This window comes from Gossypium hirsutum, chromosome A13 (genome assembly GCF_007990345.1).
Source record: "Gossypium hirsutum isolate 1008001.06 chromosome A13, Gossypium_hirsutum_v2.1, whole genome shotgun sequence".
NCBI classification, from domain to species: Eukaryota; Viridiplantae; Streptophyta; class Magnoliopsida; order Malvales; family Malvaceae; genus Gossypium; species Gossypium hirsutum.
Window position 1 is genome coordinate 110,820,780 of NC_053436.1, and position 23,440 is coordinate 110,844,219.

The 23,440-nt window shown below is 28.1% G+C and overlaps 4 protein-coding genes across 4 annotated transcripts; 2 read left to right on the plus strand and 2 right to left on the minus strand.

The window, feature by feature from the left end:
• Positions 1 to 7,662: 7,662 nt before the first annotated feature.
• On the minus strand, positions 7,663 to 11,835 carry LOC121212682 (tropinone reductase homolog At1g07440). The gene is made up of 5 exons (XM_041085933.1): positions 11,642 to 11,835; positions 11,144 to 11,351; positions 10,059 to 10,275; positions 8,926 to 9,032; positions 7,663 to 8,016 (listed from the first exon to the last, which is right to left on the minus strand). The coding sequence occupies exons 1-5, from the start codon at positions 11,728 to 11,730 to the stop codon at positions 7,804 to 7,806; spliced, it is 834 nt and encodes a 277-aa protein (XP_040941867.1). The 5' UTR covers positions 11,731 to 11,835; the 3' UTR covers positions 7,663 to 7,803.
• A 4,567-nt stretch (positions 11,836 to 16,402) lies between these two features.
• LOC121212374 (putative B3 domain-containing protein At3g49610) lies at positions 16,403 to 17,020 on the minus strand. The gene has a single exon (XM_041084849.1). It carries the CDS (start codon positions 17,018 to 17,020, stop codon positions 16,403 to 16,405), a length of 618 nt encoding a protein of 205 aa, XP_040940783.1.
• A 506-nt stretch (positions 17,021 to 17,526) lies between these two features.
• Positions 17,527 to 18,042, plus strand: LOC121212375 (B3 domain-containing protein At2g24670-like). Its single transcript, XM_041084850.1, has one exon. It carries the CDS (start codon positions 17,527 to 17,529, stop codon positions 18,040 to 18,042), a length of 516 nt encoding a protein of 171 aa, XP_040940784.1.
• Positions 18,043 to 19,318: 1,276 nt separating this feature from the next.
• LOC107949094 (putative B3 domain-containing protein At3g24850) lies at positions 19,319 to 22,336 on the plus strand. The gene is made up of 3 exons (XM_041084851.1): positions 19,319 to 19,562; positions 21,276 to 21,440; positions 21,749 to 22,336. The coding sequence occupies exons 1-3, from the start codon at positions 19,344 to 19,346 to the stop codon at positions 22,334 to 22,336; spliced, it is 972 nt and encodes a 323-aa protein (XP_040940785.1). The 5' UTR covers positions 19,319 to 19,343.
• The last annotated feature ends 1,104 nt before the right edge of the window (positions 22,337 to 23,440 follow it).

The following is a 23,440-nucleotide window of genomic DNA, read 5'->3' on the forward strand; positions in this document are numbered from 1 at the left end:
AACGGCCGTGATTTTGTTGATTCTTTGAATTTTGCCCCAAACTTGTCTTTGATCACCTTTTTCGTTTTCCTTTTGCACGTTTACAGCTACAGAAATAATTATGGAGTTTGATTTAAAGTTTACGAGTTCAAGTCAATATTAGACAAAAGGATAAATAATTAATTATGTACCATTTAAAGAAGTAATCGCACAAAACATCCTTAAATTATGGTCCTCATTTTAAATTGGTCTTTAAATTTTAAAATATTCTAATTATATCATTAGACTATCAACGTTATATCAATCAAGTCCTTCTATTAATGAAATTATTAATTTAACTGTAAAATGATATGTAAAATCTTATGTGATATAATTTAAGATGAAAATTTTAAAGAAAAGTAGAATGTTGTTGTATAACATTTAAAATTAAAAATAAAATAAGACCGAAAAAGAGAGAGAGTGAACAACAATTTCTATTAAAGCTTCAACAACCTCGAAACCAAGATTTTTATAACATCCATTTTAAATTATGTCATATAAAAATAGAAATCTCATTTAACGATTAAATTAACGATTTTAGTAATGAAAAATTTTATTAATATAAGATTGATAGTTTGAGAATGAAATTAATATATATATAATTTTAAAATTATATTCAAAACCTTCAAAGAAAAAAAAAAGGCAAGATTAGAAAATGTAAAAAAAATAAAATAAAATGACACATTTTCCCAAAACTTGGTAAGCAAGTGTTTTAATTTTCAATAAAGTAACATTTACTCTTTGCAGTTTATAATATTTTTTAAACTTAGATTTCTAATTTTTAAAGTTAATTGTGGAATTTAACAATTTTTTATTTAGTATTTGAATTTAGATTCCGTTCGAGAGTGATAAATTGGTAATTCTTTTATATAAATTTATAATTTGTTTATATTTTTTACTATTAATTAATTTTAGAAAATAAAAGTTTATAATAAAGGCAGGGCGTAGTAATCCTCTCTAAAATAGAAAATTTTCCATTTTGGTCATTAAATTAGTAAAGTTAAAATTGTACTTTGGCCCTCCTAAAAGTGATAAAAATTTAATTTAATCTTTTAAAAATTATAAATATATAGACTGTTAAAATAGTGAAATTATATTTTTACTATCGTAAAAATTAAAATTTAATTTTGATTCCTAAAGAAATTTCTGTCTTCGCCAGTGAATAGAGAACAATAATAGTAAATATTAAAAAGAAAATTAACCAATATTCATAGTAAAGAGAATGTTTGAAATTTAGAGCTTTGAAAAGAAAGTTTTCAAACAAATGAAATGGATATGAAAAAAAAAACCGAAAAAAGGTGACGAGAAATTAGAAATAGGGACTTGAAAATTAAAATACTTAAATATGGAAAAGAGAAAGTTTTGAATGGAACAACTTAGAAATAGGGACTTGAAAATTAAAATACTTAAAAATTGAGGCGGCAACTAGAATTATGGGTTGAAAAAAATATTTAATCTCTAAATTTGATAATTTTTTCACATTTGTTTCGAAATTTGAATTTTTTTTAATAATTTCGTTATAAGTTTTGATCATATCTGTCTTATATTGGTAATAATACTCATGCCAGTCAAACTAAGAATCAATCGGCCGGAATTTGATATTTTAGTTCTTGAATTTAGATTTTGAAAAATAAAATTATTTATAATTTTTGTTAAAGCTTCAACAACCTCAAAACCAAGATTTTTACATTTTAAATTATGTCATATAAGATCAGAAATCTCATTTAGCAATTAAACTAACGATTTTAGTAATGAAAAATCTTATTAATATAACATCGATTAATCAATATATATAATTTTAAAATTATATTCAAAACCTTCAAAGAAAAAAATAAGAGTAAAAAAAATGACACATTTTCCCAAAAATTGGGTAAGTAAGTGTTTTAATTTTCAATAAAGTAACATTTACTCTTTGCATTTTATAATATTTTTTAAACTTAGATTTCTAATTTTTTAAAGTTAATTATGGAATTTAACAATTTTTTATTTAATATTTGAATTTAGATTCTGTTCGAGTGATAAATTCGTAATTTTTTATATAATTTTTTTAAAAATAAATTATATAAATTAATAAATTTTTTTATTTTTACTATTAATTAATTTTAGAAAATAAAAGTCTATAATAAAGATAGGGGCATAGCCAGGGGGCTAGCAGGGGCTCGACTCTCCTCAAAATGGAAAATTTTTCATTTAGACCTTTAATTTAGTAAATGTAAAATTACACTTTAACCCTCTTAAAAATGATAAAAAATTAATTTAATTTTTTAAAAAAATTATAAAGATATAGACTGTTAAAATGGTGAAATTTTATTTTTACTATCGTAAAAATTAAAATTTAATTTCGACACCTAAAGAAATTTCTGTCTTCGCTAATGAATAGAGAACAATAATAGTAAATATTAAAAAGAAAATTAACCAATATTCATAGTAAAGAGAATGTTTGAAATTTAGGGCTTTGAAAATAAAGTTTTCAAACAAATGAAATGGATATGAAAAGAAAAAAAAAACCGAAAATAGGTGACGAGAAATTAGAAATAGGGACTTGAAAATTAAAATACTTAAATATGGAAAAGAGAAAGTTTTGAATGGAACAACTTTTCTCTTCTTTTTTTCCAAATAAAAAAAAATACATAAAATTTACAATGGAGGTGGCAACTAGAATTATGGGTTGAAAAAAAATATTTAATTTCTAAATTTAGTAATTTTTTTCACATTTATTTTGGAATTTAATTTTTTTTGAATAATTTTATTATAAGTTCTGATCATATCTGTCTTATATTAGTAATAATGCTCATGCTAGTGGGACTAAGAATTAATCGGCTGGAATTTGATATTTTAGTTCTTGAATTTAGATTTTGAAAAGCAGAATTATTTATAATTTTTGTATTTTTAAAGATTATATATATTTTAAAATTTTCAGGTGATGACGTGATATATTTTCGGAATGACACGTCATCACTCCTAAATAAAATCTAAATTTAAAGCTAAAACTAATGTGAAAAAAAAAATCAAAAACCAAGTTGGAAAGAAATTATTAAGTTTGGACTTTAGGGATTAATTATTGCTTTATTTATTTTTTTAAAATTATAAAATTATAAATTTAAAGCCATCAGTTGGCAATATGAAAGTCACCATAGTCGACACTACTTTCGGCTGCCCAAACCTTCCTAATTGTGTTCGGCTAATGGTTATCTCCCATAGCTCGATTTCGAATTGAGTTAGAATATCATTATGCTTAAAATTTTTTTAATATTTTTTTCTTTTTAGTAATTGAAAAAAATATCAATTGGAACTCGAGCTTGAAGAGAAAATATCGAGTTTGAATTCAAGAACAGAAATCAAACTCATTTCTTACTAGATGAATAAATCTAATTGTCGAAATCTCTTTGGAAATCGACTTTTTATTTTAAAATGATAATGGAGTCGCCACTAATATTTTTTATTTAGGTGTGATTGAATTACCTCAAAACTTGGTCATTTTAATAAAATGTTTGATTTATTAAAATGATAATTTTCGGTGTACAAAATCCAGGAAATGGGTTCGTGAGTTAGTTACATATGAGGAAAGGTTAACACCCTCATAATACCCAAAATTGGTACCTAATTGATTACTTGATACCTTAATGTCAAGAATTGAAAATTCAAAGAAAATTTAAGATACGATCCCCTTCTTGCGTGATTGCAAACTAAATTGAATTTTATGGAAAGAGCCTTCTTATTTTGAGTCAATTGAGAAAATGATCATGTCCCGTAAGTTAGAGCATGATATCTAGAATCCTCGAAAATAAGGATTCTCGTTATTTGATTATTGCCTAAGTCTTATATATTTTAAATTTTAAAAGGATGCTCGTTTATCTTGGTTCAAGGAGAAAGTCATACCTTGTAAGTTAGGGCACAATTCCTTGAATCCCTAAACAAAGAACATTGCCTCGGTTTTAAAAAATTCCTTTTTTATGCATCAGGTAAAAATAAATATAACGTTTAATGCAATATGTGATTAATTTATTCAAATGGTGGTACAAAAATAAATGAATATTTAAACATGTTGCATAATATGGAAATGACAAAAATAGTATAGAATAGCTTACGTGGTCAAAAAAAGATAACGAAATAATAACGAAATAATAACAAGTGGTAGTTGGAATAATTTTTAGCCAATTAATAATACTATTTAATAATGACAATAATAGTAAAATAATAAGTGGAACATTAGTAATGAAAAAAATGAAAAAAAAAGTACGATAATGCTATGATCATGCTTGTGTAATATTAGGGGATAAAATAATAAAAACAATAAATAAAGAGGCAAAATTAAATAAAAGAGGGATTAAATTGAAATTGAAACAGAACTTGAAGCATAAATTGCGAAATAAATAAGAAAAAGGGAAGTAAAGGACTAAATTAAAAATATAACAAAATTTAGAGCCTAAATTACACGAAAACATAATATAAATGATTAAATTAAAATAGAATATAAAAGTTTGGGTATCAGAGAGCAATTAATTCAATCTGTGTCATTCCCTTGGGTTAGCAGTAGGTCAAATGACCAAATCACAAAGGAATCAAAATAATAGGGTAAAAATAAAATAAAATAAAAATGTACAAGATTAATTTAAAAACATGCTAAAAAGTGAAAGGGCCAAAATGGAAAATAACCCATTCCTTAAAAAACATGTGGATCTAAAGGAGTTCGGGTCGAGTTATCGGGCTAAGTGTGAAAACGACATTGTTTTGGGTGTTTGAAGGTTAAGCCCAAAACGACGTTGTATACAGCCCTATATAAATAAAAAAATCAGAACAAAAAAAATTTTAGACTCTGTTTAAAAAAAAAATTCTTTTCTCTTGTTTTTTTTTTCTTTCAAAGCCACCCCTATGTCCGACCATGGGATGATGGGTCTCCGTCGTGGCCATCGGTCATCGACGACGGAGACCGCTGCCTCCGATGGCCGGAGTTCCCCAAAATAGGCCCTTTTGATCCCTTTTTTGAGTAGTTAGTGGATCTAGGGTTAGATCCTCCGAAATGTAGTCGAAAATTGACTGGAAATCAGGAAACTTTTCGGCTCCTTTTCTCCGATGAAACCGTCGACAATGGTGGAAGATGAACAGGTAAAAAAATTAAATTTTTTGTTTTATTTTTCTTATATTTTTCAAAACAAGAAGAAAGAAAAAGAAAAGGAAAACAAAATAGGACTACCTTCGTATTTTCTTTTTAACTTTGTTGTTCTTTTTTTTCTTTTGTATTCGATTTCTTCTATAAAAAACGTTACATGTGATGGTTGTGGCTTTTATAGCCAAACAATAATATTTATTTATTTTTTGTTTCTTTTCTGTTTCTCTGCTTTGTCTTCTGCTTTCTTTTTTGTAGGTATTTCACAGCAGTGGCAAAGGCTTTCCGATCAACCATGGTAGGGAGATATGCCATTGCCATTTTGGTGAAACGATGGCAAGGGCAAACCTTGGGTGCCGTGCCTGCTGACGTGGAGAGGAGTGGTGGCGGCTGGTGAAGTCTTAGAGGTCGCTAGGGTTCTTTGTTTAGTTTAGGTTTTGGGCTTTGGGCTTTTAGGGTTTTTAGGTTAGCAGATTGAGTATTTAGGGTTTTAGGCTTGTAAATAAACTTTTTGTTAATGGACTTTTATTATTTTTATTTATTTGTTTTTGTCTATTTTTGTCTGGGCCGGACAAATTTGGGCCATTACACTAAATTCAAAATTTTTATCTCAAATTAAGTTTAAACTTTAAAAACAAAACCCGATTCAACCCAAACTTAATTTTGAATTTCAACTTGAACTCAAGCTTCTTAGATAGAGGGGAGTTTTTCTTATCACTTGTAATAATATAACTCACTTTGTCTATAAAACAATATTTTAATCATTTTTCAATTGAGTTAATGTCCATTTAACTTATAACACAAACTCAAATAGTAGCTTAAATATATAGAGAACCTATATTCATTTATATTTGTTTTTCTTTTAAGATAGGGATTAGAGGCGTTCATGGCCCGATTTACTTGATCAACTTGGCTCGCTTTGGGTCAAGCTTAGGTTCATATATTTTAATCTTGAGCTGACCTAGTTTTATTGTTTATAAATAGTAAAAAAAATAGTATAAATAACCTACAATCAAAATAGAAAAATGACATTTATGTTTGTTTTTCTTTTGGGATGGAGAAAAGTAGGATTGGGAAAGGTAAGAAAGAGAAGAGAAATATTGTTGGTCTATGCCATGACTTGTTATCAAAATTCAATTTAGAAAAGGAGTTGCATGGGTGGGAGAGATCATGATCCATAATGACTTTAAGTTAAAATATTTATGTAATTATTATTATTATAATAATTTAATGGGTAAACTATAAAAATAGTAATTTTTGTTTGCCTCAATTCATATATTAGTCACTTATGTTTGAAATGTTACGTTTTACTCATTTACGTTATCGTTTTGTTACGAAGTGGTCACTCTGCTTTAAGCTTCGTTACCTCCCTAATGACAATCCTATGTGACAGTCCAAATGGGTTTTAAATGCCAACTTGGATGTACAACTGAGATGAGAATAAATTTTTAATTAAATAAATTTAATTAATTGAAAAGTTTAAATTAATTACAACTGAAAAAGAAAAACTCAATTGGACATCCATGTTGACATTTAAAATCTATTTGGACTGTCATGTAGGATTGCCATTAGGGAGGTAATGGAGCTTAACGACAAAGTGACCACTTCGTAACAAAATGATAACATGACTAAAACGTAACATTTCAAACATAAATGACTAAAATGTAATCTGAGACAAACAAAAGTGACTATTTTTATAGTTTATCCTTTAAATAATTATTTTAATTTAATTTTACATAATATATTTAAAGAGTTGGTTTACATATTAAACCAAGAGTTGGTCTACATAATGACAACGCCATGATAAATAATTATAGTGCATTTAGTATTATTAATTTCATGTGTTATTATGATTAATTAGTTTCAAACCATACGTTTCATTATTTATTGTATGTTATTTTTCAACACATATAAGTGTTTTAAATCCGTAGTTTCCACTCGCATACGCGTGTGATAGGATTTTTAATCTATACTATTTATCAAGCATTTTACTGACTAAGTGTCGTCCTCAAGGAAATTATGAAAATGCCCTTCCATAATTAAAATAGTTATATTATTCAAGGGTATTTTAGTATTTTATTTCAACAAAAACTAATAAAAATATGCATACAATGAGATTTGAACTGACATCAATTAGACTAGTAAAATATTAAATTTACCACAAATCCAAAGCTTCATTTTAATATATTTTATACATTTTTATTTAATATGCATAATTTATTATTTCCACAAATTTTATATATGTATATAAAATATAAATAATGTTGTTAATTGAGTTAGTGTCATAAGTCAACTCGACACTAACTGCAATTGATGACAACTCCGTTATAATTAGTTGTAGTGCATTTAGCATGGTTAATTTGATGTGTTTATGTTGTTAATTTTACGTGCTATTATAATTAATTAGTTTTAAAACATACATTTTATCATTTATTGTATGTTAATTTTAAACATATACTTTTGCTTTAAATCCGTGATTTTCACACGCATGCGTGTGTTAGGATTTCTAATTAATTTTTTAAATATAATTAAATATATATTTAAAATCTATTTTTATTATAATAATATTTATTAAAGTTTGGATTAAAGGGTGGCTATGAATCCACTAGCTCATAGCTCATACATGTCTTATACATCACAACTTACAAACTACGCACAAATTTGAGTTGGCTCATGGCTCATGGTTCATGTTGTTTTGTAGTTTGATTTGGAAAACAGAGGCCATTTACCGTCATCCCGCCATCAACATAAATAAGCTGCCCTGTGACATATGAAGCCGCCGGTAGGCACAAGAAAGCCACCATGGCCGACACTTCCTTCGGCTCGCCAAGCCGTCCTAATGGTGTTCGGCTTATGGCTGTCTTTAATCCTTCTTCATTACCTTCAAAAAACTGTAAAAAAAATGTATTATACCTATAATTGTCTAATTATGATCATACTAATTGCTGAGTACTAATAAATGAAACACAAAATAATTCAAATTCAATTCGAAAAAATGGGTTAAACTATTGAGCCGGCGAATTTGAATATCTTAATAATGTACAAGTTTAATCTAGTTTTTTTTAAGGTAAATTACACTTAAAATCATTAAATTATTAATAAATTTGTGTTTGTCACTCAATTTTAAAAAGTTATAAAATAATCACTAAACTATTCAAAAGTATTCATTTAAGTCACTAGATTGTTAAAATCGCTGTTATATAGTTTTCTTAGTTCGCATTGCTTGCACTAGTCGAAAACTTTTCTTCCCCATCTTTTCTACAGTTCAATTTTTTTCCATAAAACAACTTTGAACTTTATAAATCCAACCAACGAAACGTCACTTGGAGCTCGCTAGCAAGACTTTAAAAAAAAAGAAAGCTTAACAACTTAGTGACTTAAATGAAAACTTTTGAATAGTTTAGTGATTTAAATCAAAACTTTCAAATAATTTAATGACTCATTTGTAGTTTTTCAAAATTGAGTAACCGAAACGTAAATTTACTAATAGTTTAGTGACTTTAGATATAGTTTATCCTTTTTTAAATATATATATATTTATTAGTAATTGAAAAAATCTCAAACTGAACTCGAGCTTGAATATAAATTATAGAGCCATTTAGCATTAGGTGAACAAGCCTAATCAAGCAAGTTTGAGTAATTCGATTTTTTAAAAAAAAATAAATTCAATCAAGCTCGAAGTGAGTTTTGAATTTTGAATAGAACTCAAACTTCTTATGGTGTGGATTCATTCGAGATTGATTACAAGTTTATTGGTATTGAGGGAGTATAAAAGATAAGCATAAAGATGAGTTTCTTACGCGTTGAGAGAGGGGAGTTTTGATGACTGCAGGAGCAACGACATTAACCCTAATATTATCTCCTGCCCAATCACATGCCAAGAATTTCGCAAGATGGTTCATGGCCTCTGCAACAAAATCACTCAATTTTAGAGGGGATTAAAGCACAAATTTTCCATTTCAATGGCCAAGGCCCCTACCTACCTCCTGCTTATATACATGGTTAATTGTATCAAGCATTCTTAAATTATCACCAGGACTTTAAATTGGTTTTTGAACTCCAAAATATTTTAATTGAATATTCAAAATATTTTAATTTAGGCATTAAATGATAGTATGAATCTGACGTGCTACATATTTAAAACATATGAATCAAATCGTAAACACGTCAGATTCAAGTTGTTTGCACGTAATTACAATTTGAACCACATATTTTACATATGCTTTACACCATATTTGAGTTGGCAGTTAACAGCCTAGATTAGTAGAAGGACCTGATTAACATGATAGTGATATTTTAAAGACTCGATAAGAAAGTTTTAAAGTTCTAGGGCCAATTTAATATCTAGATTACAATTTGAGTACGTCTTGAACTTGACAACATTTCCAACTTTGGTCTCTAAACTCTTTTTATAATCCACATTAGTCCTTGAACATGTCATCTTTTCTCAATTTGGTTCCTAAACTTGGATTATGTTAAGGCATGAGGACATGGAACTCTGATATTGGTCCCTAAACTTGTAATTTTTACATTTTATACAATTTTTAAACATGACACAATATCAAAGTGCTACATTATTACCTTAGTTGAATCTAAGTTTAGAGACCAAATTAGAAAAATTACCAAGTTTTGGGACTAATATAAACTAAAAAAAAAATTCAAGGACCAAATTGAAAAAATGTCATGTTTATTTATTATATTTGTTTTAGTTTCTTTTTATTATTATTATCACATTTAATATTAGTTAATAATTATTTGTCGAGTTAATCCGTTGTGTTTAGATAATTTCAATTTGATATTATTCCCAATTCGATTTTGATGTTCAGTATTGAAGCTGCATATTTCCCGATATCCCAACTGTTTAAGATAACAATTGTTATATAAATATAAAACATGTAAAATATATTTCCAAAAGAAGAGAGTAAAACATTACCTTTGGTGGCTCCTAATATAGGCGCGGTATATATAGGTAATGCACCAACAATTGAAGAAATAAACACAACGCTTGCAGCGGCGGAAGCTTTCAAAAGGGGATGTGCCAATACACTAATTTTATAAGCCGATTCGAAGTTGGTGCTCGTCAAAAACGAAACATCTTCTGCCGTGTAATCCGTCACCATTTTCCCTATATTCGTTCCAACGTTATTTATCTGCAAATTTTACGGGTTAAACTGTGAATTTTTATTAATTTTATATAATCATAGGTTAAATTCCATGGGAGGTCCCTGTACTATAGAGGTTACATCAAATTAATCCCTCTATTATTAAATAGATCAATTGTAATCCCTATACTACAAAAAGAATTAAACAAGTCCCTTAAAAATAAAAATGTGATTCTATAAAGCAAGAATTATTATTAATTTTTTTATGAAATGGATTCAAATTACTTCACAAACTCTAATTAAGAATAAATGAAAAGATCTAGCTTGAAACCTCTCCTCAAAATTAAAAGATTCAATTTAAGTCTTTTTAACTATTCATTAAATGAAAAATTAATAATTTTATCTCGATCCCTTAAACAAAATTTCTAGCTTAGCCCGTATTTATTTGAGTCAATTTGTAATATATATATTTATATATATGGGAGAGAGATTTACTTACATAAGTGTAAGACTTAAGTGGTTTTACACATTTCCATGAATTTTTACACAATTACTGTTTTAATAATCCAACTGTCATGTTTCATGCTCCATTTTTTAAGATCATGCATGTCAAGTTTGGCAAAAATGAAAATTTTATAACTATTGATTTTATGTAAAAAACTTTCAACCATTAAATATATATTAATATAAACAATATTTTATATAGATATGATAGAGATATTGGATCGATTAAAAAATTTACATGCATAATAAGTATAAATATAATGATAAATTTAAGGTTGCGTTGTTAAATATTAATAGTATAAAAAGTTACGGAAGGATGTAAAACCATTTAAGTTTTATATCCATATAAGTGGATCTCTTCCCACATATGTATATAATGATCTTTCATATTTGAATATTAGCAGTAATTTACCAGGATGTTAAGCCTTCCATTGAACACAGAGGAAACAGTGCTTAATAGATTTTCCCTTTGAGCTTGATTCGAAACATCACACACTGAACCTGTAACTCGAAAACCCTTTGCTTTCCATTCGAGTAAGCAATCGTTGAGCTCGGTTTCAGTTCGAGAACATGTATGCACAATGGCTCCAAGTCCAGCTAATTCCTCCACGATTGCATGCCTGATCATCGTCGCATCAACAACAATACTTGGTTTTCACATTGACATTAAATCAAACACATAGAATGCATAAAAAACCAACACTCTTTTCATGTAGCATCAATAACAATACTTGGTTTTCACATTGACATTAAATCAAACACATAGAATGCATAAAAAAAACAACACTCTTTTCACGTATATTTCCACTAAATTCATATCAAATCACGAAAAGGAGATGAACCCTTTTCGTGTTGTCTCATGTTCTGGTTATTTTTCTCGAATTTTTAGGGAGTAGGGAGAGGAAAGTACCCGATGCCTTTGGTACCACCGGTGACAAGTGCAGTCATGCCTTGAAGACTCCATCTTTTGTCTTTGCTACACCCCTCTGCTTCTCCCATTTTGCTTACTTCTCAGCTTCTTCTTCTTTTCTTTGGTCTTTATATAGCGGTACACCATTTTGTATATTTTTATATGTAGATTAACTCTCCAATCTTCATTTTCGTATTCCATTAAGATAGATTATGTACCGTAAATTAAAATTTTCTAATTATTTGTTTTGTGTAAAAAATTTTCAACCATCCAATTAATATTAATATATAAAATATTTTAGATTTATATGATAAAGATATCAAACAGGTTTAAAATTTTACATCTACAATAACTGCAATTATATTAATAGATTTAACGGTTAGATGATTAAAATAACAATTGTAGTGTAAAACAATGTTAATTTTACACTTTTATTGTACATATATCGTTAAAATGTCGATCCAAAATATTTATTTTTATTCCAAGATTTTGTCAATTATTTTATTTATTTAATCTTTCTAAATATAATTTAAGTATACACGACAAAATTTCAATTTCACTTGCAAAGTTAAAACTTTCCATTATCCGTGTATAAAATAATATGACACTTCATCATTGGTGAAATAATAAGGAAGGACTTTTAAATAAATATAAATAATATTTATTTAGAAATAAATCCTAAACGTGCTTGTGGATTGAGCCTTATACGGTTAACATTATTATTATTGGAACAACCAAGAAGACGTGGGTTTGAACGCATGTGTTTTTCTTCGATTTAAGATTGAGAGGGCTTATGAATAGAAATATGTATTGTATAAAAAAACATGAAATCCTAACCTCAATATAAACTCTAAATCTTAAACTCGAAACTTAAGAGAAAGAATGTACTAATTTTATTTATAAGTCCTCCACTATTTTTTGTTTTACTCAATAATAACATATTGTAATATTATTTACTGACAGTGTATTAAATTCGATACCACGAGTTAACATGATACAAAATGAATCGAGAAAAAAATCCAATTTTTTTAAAAAAAATTAAAAACTCTTTTTGTAATTTGTTTCATATCTTTCCAAAAAAAAGAAAAATGGAGGAGGGTTTATTTATTGTAGGTGTTTTACTATATGTATTTGTAGATGGCATACAACCATCCACATAGTGTATGTGTTTTACTATATATGTGTGGATGATATGCTGAAAATGATTGCCATTTTCATAGAAATCCGAGCTATACGACCATGGTAGGTAGCCTGGCTGTTGTTATTATCATATCAGTGTCGGTGGTGATTGTTTTGGTTTAATTATATTTGCTTGTACTATATGTATAAGTACTATTAAAGATAAAATTAAATTTTTTTACGGGCAGAAACTAAATTATAATTTTTACGATAGTAAAAATAATAATTTTACTATTTTAATAACTTATATATCTTTATAATTTTTAAATAATTAAATCAAATTTTTATATTTTTAGGGGGATAAAGTATAATTTTACCTGAGTACTACTTATTGATTGATAAGTATTTTGATATTTTAAATTAATTTTAATTTTAATTTATTAAAAATAATTTTTTGTCTTAACTATTATTTTATATGAATAGATAATGAAATATGATGATTGTATTATTAAAATATTAATCGTATAAAAAGTTACGGAAGAGTGTAAAACCAATTAAGTTTTACACCAGTGTAAGTGGATACCTCCCCGATAAATAGTTAAGTTGACAGAAGGACCTTCTTGACATGATAGAGATATTTTAAAGACTCAATAAGAAAGTTTTGAAGTTCTAGGGCCAATTTAAAATCTAGACTACAATTTGAGTACGCCTTGAATTTGACAACCTCTCCAACTTTTGGTCTCTAAACTTTTTTTTGGTCCACATTAGTCCATGAACATGACATCTTTTCTCAATCTAGTCCTCAAACTTGGATTCTGTTAGGGCATGATAGCGTACATGGAACTTTGATATTGGTCCATAAACTTGTAAGTTTAACGTTCTATACAATTTTTTAAATTCTTAGGTGAAGACGTGACACAATCTTAAATTGATACATCATCACACCTTAATTGAACTAAGTTCATGGACCAAATTAGAAAAAAAAATACTAAGTTTTGGGGCTGATATGGACCAAAAAAGGTTCGAGGACCAAATTGAAAAATACCAAGTTCAAAGACTAAATATTGCTTTATCCCAAAAATAAATAGAATACAACATGTAAAAAAAATAGAGGGATTAATTTAATAGTAGAGAGACTAACTTGATCATGTTCCTAACTATAATAGGGGGACCTCTTAGATACATTCAACTATAAACATATTAAAGATAAAAACATCCTCGTAATAACATAACTTTGTAAAAGAATAGTATTGAAAACATACCACTTTAAGGATAGTTTTGTTCATTGATCGGGTTGGGTTAGTTTGTGTATTGGTTGTATTTGGGTTAGTACAAGTTTTAAAATTTTGAGTTATACATTATTTCAATTTCAATTTATTTTGGGCTTGAATCATTTAGGGATAAAGCTCGGGTTTTGCATGTTGAATCATTATGGATTTCGGTCCTTTTAGGTTATTTCAGCTTTGGGCCAATTTTGGTTCAAAATGTTGAACTTTTTTATTGTTAAATTGAACATATTCAAGTAGAATGGATCGAGTTTTCATATTTGAGTAAAATTTGATAAGACTACAATTGTAAGATCCAACCTAAAATATTAGGCTCAGAAAATAGGTCTAGACAAAAAAAATTAGACATGTTTAAAATATGAGAAGTGCTCAAGCTCAAGCATTCAAGACCCGTGCTCGGCTCAACTCGTTCTCTACGTTTGCAATATATATTATATTATGAAATTTACAATCTATAGTAATATATAATACTAAAAACGTTAAAAAATATTAAGATGTCTATATATAAAATTTTAGTAAATGCAAAAAATATATAAAGCTATTAAATATTAAATAAAAATAATATAAATATTTTTCAAAATGATTAAAATATAAATGGGCAGGCTAGGGTAAAATTCTAGACCTATATTTTTGGCTAGCTAGGTTCGATTTGAACAAGCATAAAATATATTAATATTATGTTTAAGCCTAGCCTAAACACAGTTTGACCCTTCCAACCATCAACACCTCTAACCCCACCCAAAATTTACTTGATGATGTATAATATATTTGATCTTCCTTGAAAAAAAATTGATTCTATAAGGTTACAATTATCATTAATTTTTAGGTAAACTACACTGTAGTCACCCAATTATTGTCTTTTTTTCTTTTTTTGTCACCTAATTATCTTATATTTTCGAGTATTTTTATTTTTACGTTAATCAACCGATGACCAAAAAAGACAAAGTTGAATAGTTGGGTGACCATTTTGTAATTTTTCATAGTTGATGACAAAAAAAAATACTAATAGTTAGTGGTCATTTTGTAACTTTTTATAATTGAGTGATAAAAAAAGAAACCATAATTGGGTGAAGTCTATTATAATTTACCCTTAATATTTTGGATAAAATGGATTCAAATTACTTTATTAACCCTAATTAAGATTAAATTACAAATCTAGCTTGAATATTAGAGCACGAGTAAGCGAAAGATTTAAATAAGCCTAAGGATTAATTTGCAATAAATATATATATACACACACAAATATTTGCAGTAATTTACCAGGATGTTAAGCTTCCCATTAAACTCAGAAGAAACTGTGTTTAGTAGATTTTCCCTTTGAGCTTGATTCGAAACATCACAAACTGAACCGGTATCTCGTAAACCCTTTGCCTTCCATTCGAGTAAGCAATCATTGAGCTCAGTTTCAGTTCGCGAACATGTATGCACAATCGCTCCGAATGCAGCTAATTCCTCGACGATTGCATGCCTGATCATTATCGTATTAATTGCACTATGCTTGGTTTGTCACATTCACATAAAAACAAACACGTTGAAGTTAATAATAATAATAAATACTTGAGTTTAAGTATGATAAATTTGAATCATTAATTATGTCCCATAATTATTATTTTAGAAAATTTTTAGATGTTAACTTTTTTATATATATTTTAGATTTTTTTTAAAATTTTTTTATAATTTTTTAAAAATATAAATTTTAAATTTTTTATAAATATTTTGAATTTTTGGAAATTATTTTAAAATATTTTTTATTTTGTAATTTTTTTGTGAGAGAGATTAATTTGCTTATTTTCAAAGTTGAAAGGGACCGAAAGAGTATTTACACCAATCTGTTATTCAAATTATTGAGTTATTCGAATTGTGAAATTCAACTTGACTCAAACTCGAAATTCGAATCAATTTATTCAAGTTGAATCGAATAATTCAAATAACTTAAAACTCAAAATTATTTTCAAATTGAATTAAATCGAGATTTTGTTACAAATTTATGGTGGTTTGAACGACATGGAGATAAATTATTGAGTTTATTTACACTACCATTGATTTAATTTTAGTTAAAGAGAGAGAAATAAAGTAAAAAAGGCCTTTGGGTCTACATTTTATGTTTCTCTATATGATAAGCAAATGTACATGAAACCTTTGAAAGAGAGATTAGCAACTGTTGCTAATATGTGTATAAGTCAGGCAAAGGCAGGAAGCTAACATAAGATTTTTACATTGTTTTTTTGGGGGGTTATGTACATAATAAAATAAACTAATAGTTTTGATTCACTTAATACTAATATTTAACCTTAAACATAATTGAGTATAACTACTTCATAATTTTAACTATACATTTTTCTGGAGTTAAATCAAGTCAAAGTTTTTGAAGTGCAAAGCATAAAGTTGAGTTAACTCGGAATGACCAGAGTTGAACAACATCTTCAGCTTTGAGTTGGTTGTTCTTTACAATAGAATTCCAAGATGTCGTAATGACATACATTGACTTTTTGCGCATATCCCACCTTTTAAAGTTGATTTCAGTTTCCTCCATGGATGGTTCCACCAAGCAAGCTTTAATGGCTTCTTTATTCTTCAAACGCTCAACCTCGGATTCGTTAAGGAACTCATGGGATTCGACTTGCGAAAACGGTATCAACAATCGACTTGCTTGAGGGTTCACATCGGAGAAAAACAGTTGTTTTTGAATCACCAAAACGCAATTTGATCCACCCATGTTTTCAACAATATGTTGTTTCAAGCCTTCAGGCATCATTGGCTTAGGTGGATAAGAGGTAATGGGTCTCTTGTTCTTGTTATTTTCTTCTTGGGTTCGGCGTTTCCTTTTCAATCCACCATTCTTTTTCTTATTCATGAAGGTTTGCTCTTGCATTTTTTCCTGGTCGACTCTCACAACTTCTAACAAATAATCCATAGCTGTCCATTCAGGTTGAATCTTTGTGTTCTTGAAATCTTCAGAAGTAAGAAGCTCCATTTTTCTTTTAGATAATCATATAGGTATTAGGGTGGAAGTATAAATATATAGACATGAGAGCTGAACAGTTCGTGTAGAATTGGGTTTCTTTTTTTTTATGAAAAATATGAAATTAATCCAAATCCAAATAGGAATAGGATGATTGAATTTAAATAGAAATCCAAACCCAAATCCAATATGTAAAAAAAAAAATTTCTTTGCTCTAAAAATTGACAGAACCAGAACCAGAAACCTATGACTTACATATTGAATTTGGAGTTGGATTTCTATTTAAATCCAATCATCCCAGAACCAGAAACCTATGACTTACATATTGTATTTGGATTTCTATTTTTTTTTACATATTGGATTTGGATTTAAATTCAATCATCCTATTCCTATTTGTTTTTGGATTAATTTCATATTTTTCATAAAAAAGGAAACCGAATTCTACACGAACTGTTCAGCTCTCATGTCCCTATATTTATACTTCCACCCTAATACCTATATGATTATCTAAAAGAAAAATGGAGCTTCTTACTTCTGAAGATTTCAAGAACACAAGGATTCAACCCGAATGGACTGCTATGGATTATTTGTTAGAAGTTGTGAGAGTCGACCAGGAAAAAATGCAAGAGCAAACCTTTATGAATAAGAAAAAGAATGGTCGATTGAAAAGGAAACTCCAAATCCAAGAAGAAAATAACAAGAACAAGAGACCCATTACCTCTTATCCACCTAAGCCACTGACGCCTGAAGGCTTGAAACAACATATTGTTGAAAACATGGGTGGATCAAATTGCGTTTTGGTGATTCAAAAACAACTGTTTTTATCCGATGTGAACCCTCAAGCGAGTCGATTGTTGATACCGTTTTCGCAAGTCGAATCCCATGAGTTCCTCAACGAATCCGAGGTTGAGCGTTTGAAGAATAAAAAAGCCATTAAAGCTTGCTTGGTGGAACCATCAATGGAGGAAACTGAAATCAACTTTAAAATGTGGGATATGCGCAAAAAGTCAATGTATGTCGTTACGATATCTTGAAATTCTATTGTAAAGAACAACCAATTCAAAGCTGAAGATGTTGTTCAACTCTGGTCGTTCCGAGTCAACTCAACTTTATGCTTTGCACTTCAAAAATTTTGACTTGATTTAACTCCAGAAAAATGTATAGTTGAAATTATGAAGTAATTTATAATTGTACTCAATTATGTTTAAGGTTAAATATTAATATTACTTGAATCAAAACTATTAGTTTATTTTATTACGTACATAACCCCCAAAAAAACAATGTAAAAATCTTATGTTGTCTTCGTGCCTTTGCCTGACTTGTACGAATATTAGCAACAGTAACTGAATTTCTCTTTCAAAGGCATCATGTATATTTGCTTATCATATAGAAGCATAAAATGTAGACCCAAAGGCCCTTTTTACTTTATTACTCTCTTTAACTAAAATTAAATCAATGGCAGCGTGAATAAACTCAATAAATTATCTTCATATCGTTTAAACTAACTGTCAACACCATTAATTTGTAACACCAAAATCTTGATTCGAAAAAATCGAAAAAATTTTCGATTTCAAGTTATTCAAATAATTCGATTTAACTCGAATAACTCGATTCAAGTTTTGAGTTGGATTCGAGTTGAATTTCACAATTCGAATAACTCGAATAATTCAAATAACAGATTGGTATAAATACCCTTTTGGTCTATGTTAGCTTTGAAAATAAGCAAATTGGTCTCTTTAACAACAAAAAATTACAAAATAAAAAAAATTCAAAATATTTTTAAAAAATTATAAAAGATTTAAAAAATTTCTAATATATATATATAAAGTTCAAATTTTAAAAATTTCTAAAATAATAATTATGGGACCTAATTAATGATTCAAATACTCAAACTCAAGTATTTTATTTTATTTATTGTTTTGCTTTGAAAAAAAATTCAAATATATATGGTTTCAAATTTATGTGCTCTAACATGAAATTAATTATAATGTAAAAATATTTTTATTTAACATGTTTAATTTTTTTAATTTAACTTCTACAATATCACTTGATTCGATTCGAAAAAAAATTCAGATTAAGTTAGGATGATAAAATAAAATTTATGAATTCGGTTAACTCGAAATTTTTTCACTTAATTCGATAAAACGCTCACCTCTAGTTACCTTTACATAACCTACGAATGGTTAATCTTACATTAGTGTTGAGACGCATATTTGATATGAATCTAGTGGAAATCCACACGAAATGGTTCCTTTTTTTTTTCTTTATTATTATTGTCTTCAACGTGTTTGTTTTTATGTGAATGTGACAAACCAAGTATTGTGCAATTAATACGATGATGATCAGGCATGCAATCGTAGAGGAATTAGCTGCATTCGGAGCGATTGTGCATACATGTTCTCGAACTGAGACTGAGCTCAATGATTGCTTACTCGAATGGAAGGCAAAGGGTTTACGAGTTACCGGTTCAGTGTGGGATGTTTCGAATCAAGCTCAAAGGGAAAATCTACTAAACACGGTTTCTTCTGAGTTTAATGGGAAGCTTAACATCCCGGTAAATTACAGCAAATATTTATGTGTATGTATATATTGCAAATTCGTCCTCGAGATAAGCTTGTTTAAATCTTTTGATTTCTCGTGCTCTAATATTCAAGCTAGATCTTGTCATTTAATCTTAATTGGGGTTAATAAAGTAATTTTAATCCATTTCATCCAAAAAATTAAGGGTAAATTACAATTGACTTCACCCAATTATGGTTTCTTTTCCGGTCACTCGATTATAGAAAGTTACAAAATGACCACCCAACTATTGGTAAATTTTTTTTAGACACTTTACTATAAAAAGTTACAAAATGATCATCTAACTATTTAATTTTGTGATTTTTTGTCACCAGCTGGCTAACGTAAAAATAGAAACACTCGAAAATCTAATATAGTTGGGTGACCAAAAAAGAAAAAAAACATAATAGTTGAGTGACTACAGTGTAGTTTACCCAAAAATTAATGATAATTGTAACCTTATAGAATCATTTTTTTGTAAGGGGTTGATGGCGGGGAGGGTCGGGCTTAGTTTGGGCTGGCTTAAACATAATGTTGAGATTTTTATGCTTGATTAAATCGAATCTAGCAAAAGATTTGGGTCTAAAATTTTACCCTAACCTGCCCATATTATATTTTAATCATTTTGAAAAATATTTATATTATTTTTATTTAATATTTAATAGCTTTATATATTTTTTGCATTTACTAAAATTTTATATATAGACATCTTAATATTTTTAATGTTTTTAGTATTATATATTACTATAGATTTTTTTTTTGTGTTGTAAATTTCATAATATAATATATATTACAAATATAGAGAACGAGCTGAGCCGAGCACGAGTCTTGAATGCTTGAGCCTGAGCATGACCCATATTTTAAAAAAGGTCTAATTTTTTTGTTTAGACCCATTTTCTGAGCCTAATACTTTGGGTTGGGTCTTGCAATTGTAGTCTTATCAAATTTTACTCATATATGTAAACTCGATCCATTCTACTCGGATATGTTCAATTTAACAATAAAAAAGTTCAACATTTTGAACCCAAATTGACCCGAAGTTGAAATAACCTAAAAGGACCCAAATTCATAATGATTCAACACGCAAAATCCGAGCTTTATCCCTAAATGACACAAACCCAAAATAAATCGAAATCGGAATAACTCTAATATGAAATAATGTACACCTAAAATTCACACAATAAAATAACTCAAAATCTTAAAACTTGTACTAACCCAAATACAACCAACACACAGCTAACCCCATTCAATCAATTAACAAAACTATCTTCAAAGTGAGATGTTTTCAATATTATTCTTTTACAAAGTTATGTTAGTTTTTTTATCTTTCAATATGTTTATAGTTGATTGTATTTAAGAAGTCTTTCTATTATAGGAACATGATTAAATTAGTCCCTCTACTATTAAATATATCAATTTAGTCCCCATACTATTAAAAAGAATCAATTAAAGCCTAATTGAAATAGAATTAACATCTACTGTTTTAAAAAATATAATTTACAATTTAACAGAGTTAATCATTTTAATTTTTTTACAGAATTGAAGTTCAATTGAATTCTTTTTGTACTAAAGGATTAAATTGATCTATTTAATAATAAGACTAAATTAATCTAGTCACTATTATACAGGGACCTCCCGTGGAATTTAACCTATGTTTATATAAAATTAATAAAAACTCGGATTTGAATTGAAGTCGTAAAATTTGCAGATAAATAACGTGGGAACGAATATAGGGAAAATGGTGACGGATTACACGGCGGAAGATGTTTCATTTTTGACGAGCACCAACTTCGAATCTGCTTATAACATTAGTGTATTGGCACATCCCCTTTTGAAAGCTTCCGCCGCTGCAAGCGCTGTGTTTGTGTTGCTGGTACATTACCTCTACTTTCTGCGCCTATATATGGAGCCAACAAAGGTAATATTCTACATCTTTTATATTTATATAAATTATTTTTTTTACATATTGGATTTGGATTTGGATTTGGATTTGGATTTGGATTTAAATTCAGTCATCCCATTCCTATTTGGATTTGGATTAATTTCATATTTTTCATAAAAAAAGAAACCCAAATCCACACGAACTGTTCAGCTCTCATGTCTATATATTTATACTTCCAACCTAATACCTATATGATTATCTAAAAGAAGAATGGAGCTTCTTACTTCTGAAGATTTAAGAACACAAGGATTCAACCTGAATGGACTGCTATGGATTATTTGTTAGAAGTTGTGAGAGTCGACCAGGAAAAAATGCAAGAGCAAACCTTCATGAATAAGAAAAAGAATGGTCGATTGAAAAGGAAATGCCAAATTCAAGAAGAAAATAACAAGAACAAGAGACCCATTACCTCTTATCCACCTAAGCCACTGATGCCTGAAGGCTTGAAACAACATATTGTTGAAAACATGGGTGGATCAAATTGCGCTTTGGTGATTCAAAAACAACTGTTTTTCTCCGATGTGAACCCTCAAGCGAGTCGATTGTTGATACCGTTTTCGCAAGTCGAATCCCATGAGTTCCTCAACAAATCCGAGGTTGAGCTTTTGAAGAATAAAGAAGCCATTAAAGCTTGCTTGGTGGAACCATCAATGGAGGAAATTGAAATCAACTTTAAAAGGTGGGATATGCGCAAAAAGTCAATGTATGTCGTTACGACATCTTGGAATTCTATTGTAAAGAACAACAAACTCAAAGCTGAAGATGTTGTTCAACTCTGGTCGTTCCGAGTCAACTCAACTTTATGCTTTATACTTCAAAAACTCTGATTTGATTTAACGCCAGGAAAATGTATAGTTAAAGTTATGTAGTTTATGATGATACTCAATTATGTTAGGTTAAATATTAGTATTACTTGAATCAAAATTATTGATTTATTTTATTACATAACCCTCCAAAAAAACAATGTAAAAATCTGATGTTGTCTTCGTCCCTGTGCCTGACTTGAAGACATATTAGCAACGGTAACAAAATCTCTCTTTCAAAGGGCTTATGTATATTTGCTTATTATATAGAAGCATAAAATGTAGACCCAAAGGCCTTTTTTACTTTATTACTCTCTCTTTAACTACAATTAAATCAACGGTAACCTAAATAAATTCAATAATTTGTCTCCATGCCCTTCAAACCAATTATCAACACCATAAATTTGTAACACCAAAATCTCGATTCGATTCGATTTCAAAAAATCGAAAAATATTTTGAATCTCAATTTATTCGAATTATTCAATTCAAGTTTTGAGTTCGAGTTGAACTAAGTTGAATTTCTCAATTCGAATAACTTGAATAATTTGAATAACGGATTGATATAAATACACTTTTGGTCCCTCTCAGCTTTGAAAATCAACAAATCGGTCTCTTTCACAACAAAAATTACAAAAAAAATTAAAGTAATTTTTCAATTAATTTTTAAAATTTAAAATATTTATATAAAATTCGAAATTTATATTTTAAAAAATTATACAAAATTTAAAAAATTCTAAAAAATATATAAAAAGTTTAAAATATAAAAAATTTCTAAAATAATTATTATGGGACCTAATTAATGATTCAAATTTGTCATACTCAAGTATCTTATTATTATTTTCATTGTTTTGCTTTGAAAAATTTCCAAATATATATGGTTTCAAATTTATATGCTCTAACATGAAATTAGTTAAAATGTAACAATATTTTTATTTAACATGTTTAATTTTTTTAATTTAACTCGAACAATTTCACTCGATTCGACTTGACTCGAATTTCATTTCACTCGATTCGATTCGAAAAAATTTTAAATTAATTTAGAATGATAAAATAGGACTTGTGAACTCGAATAACTCGAAATTTTTCACTCGATTCGATCGAATGCTCACCCCTAATTACCTTTACAT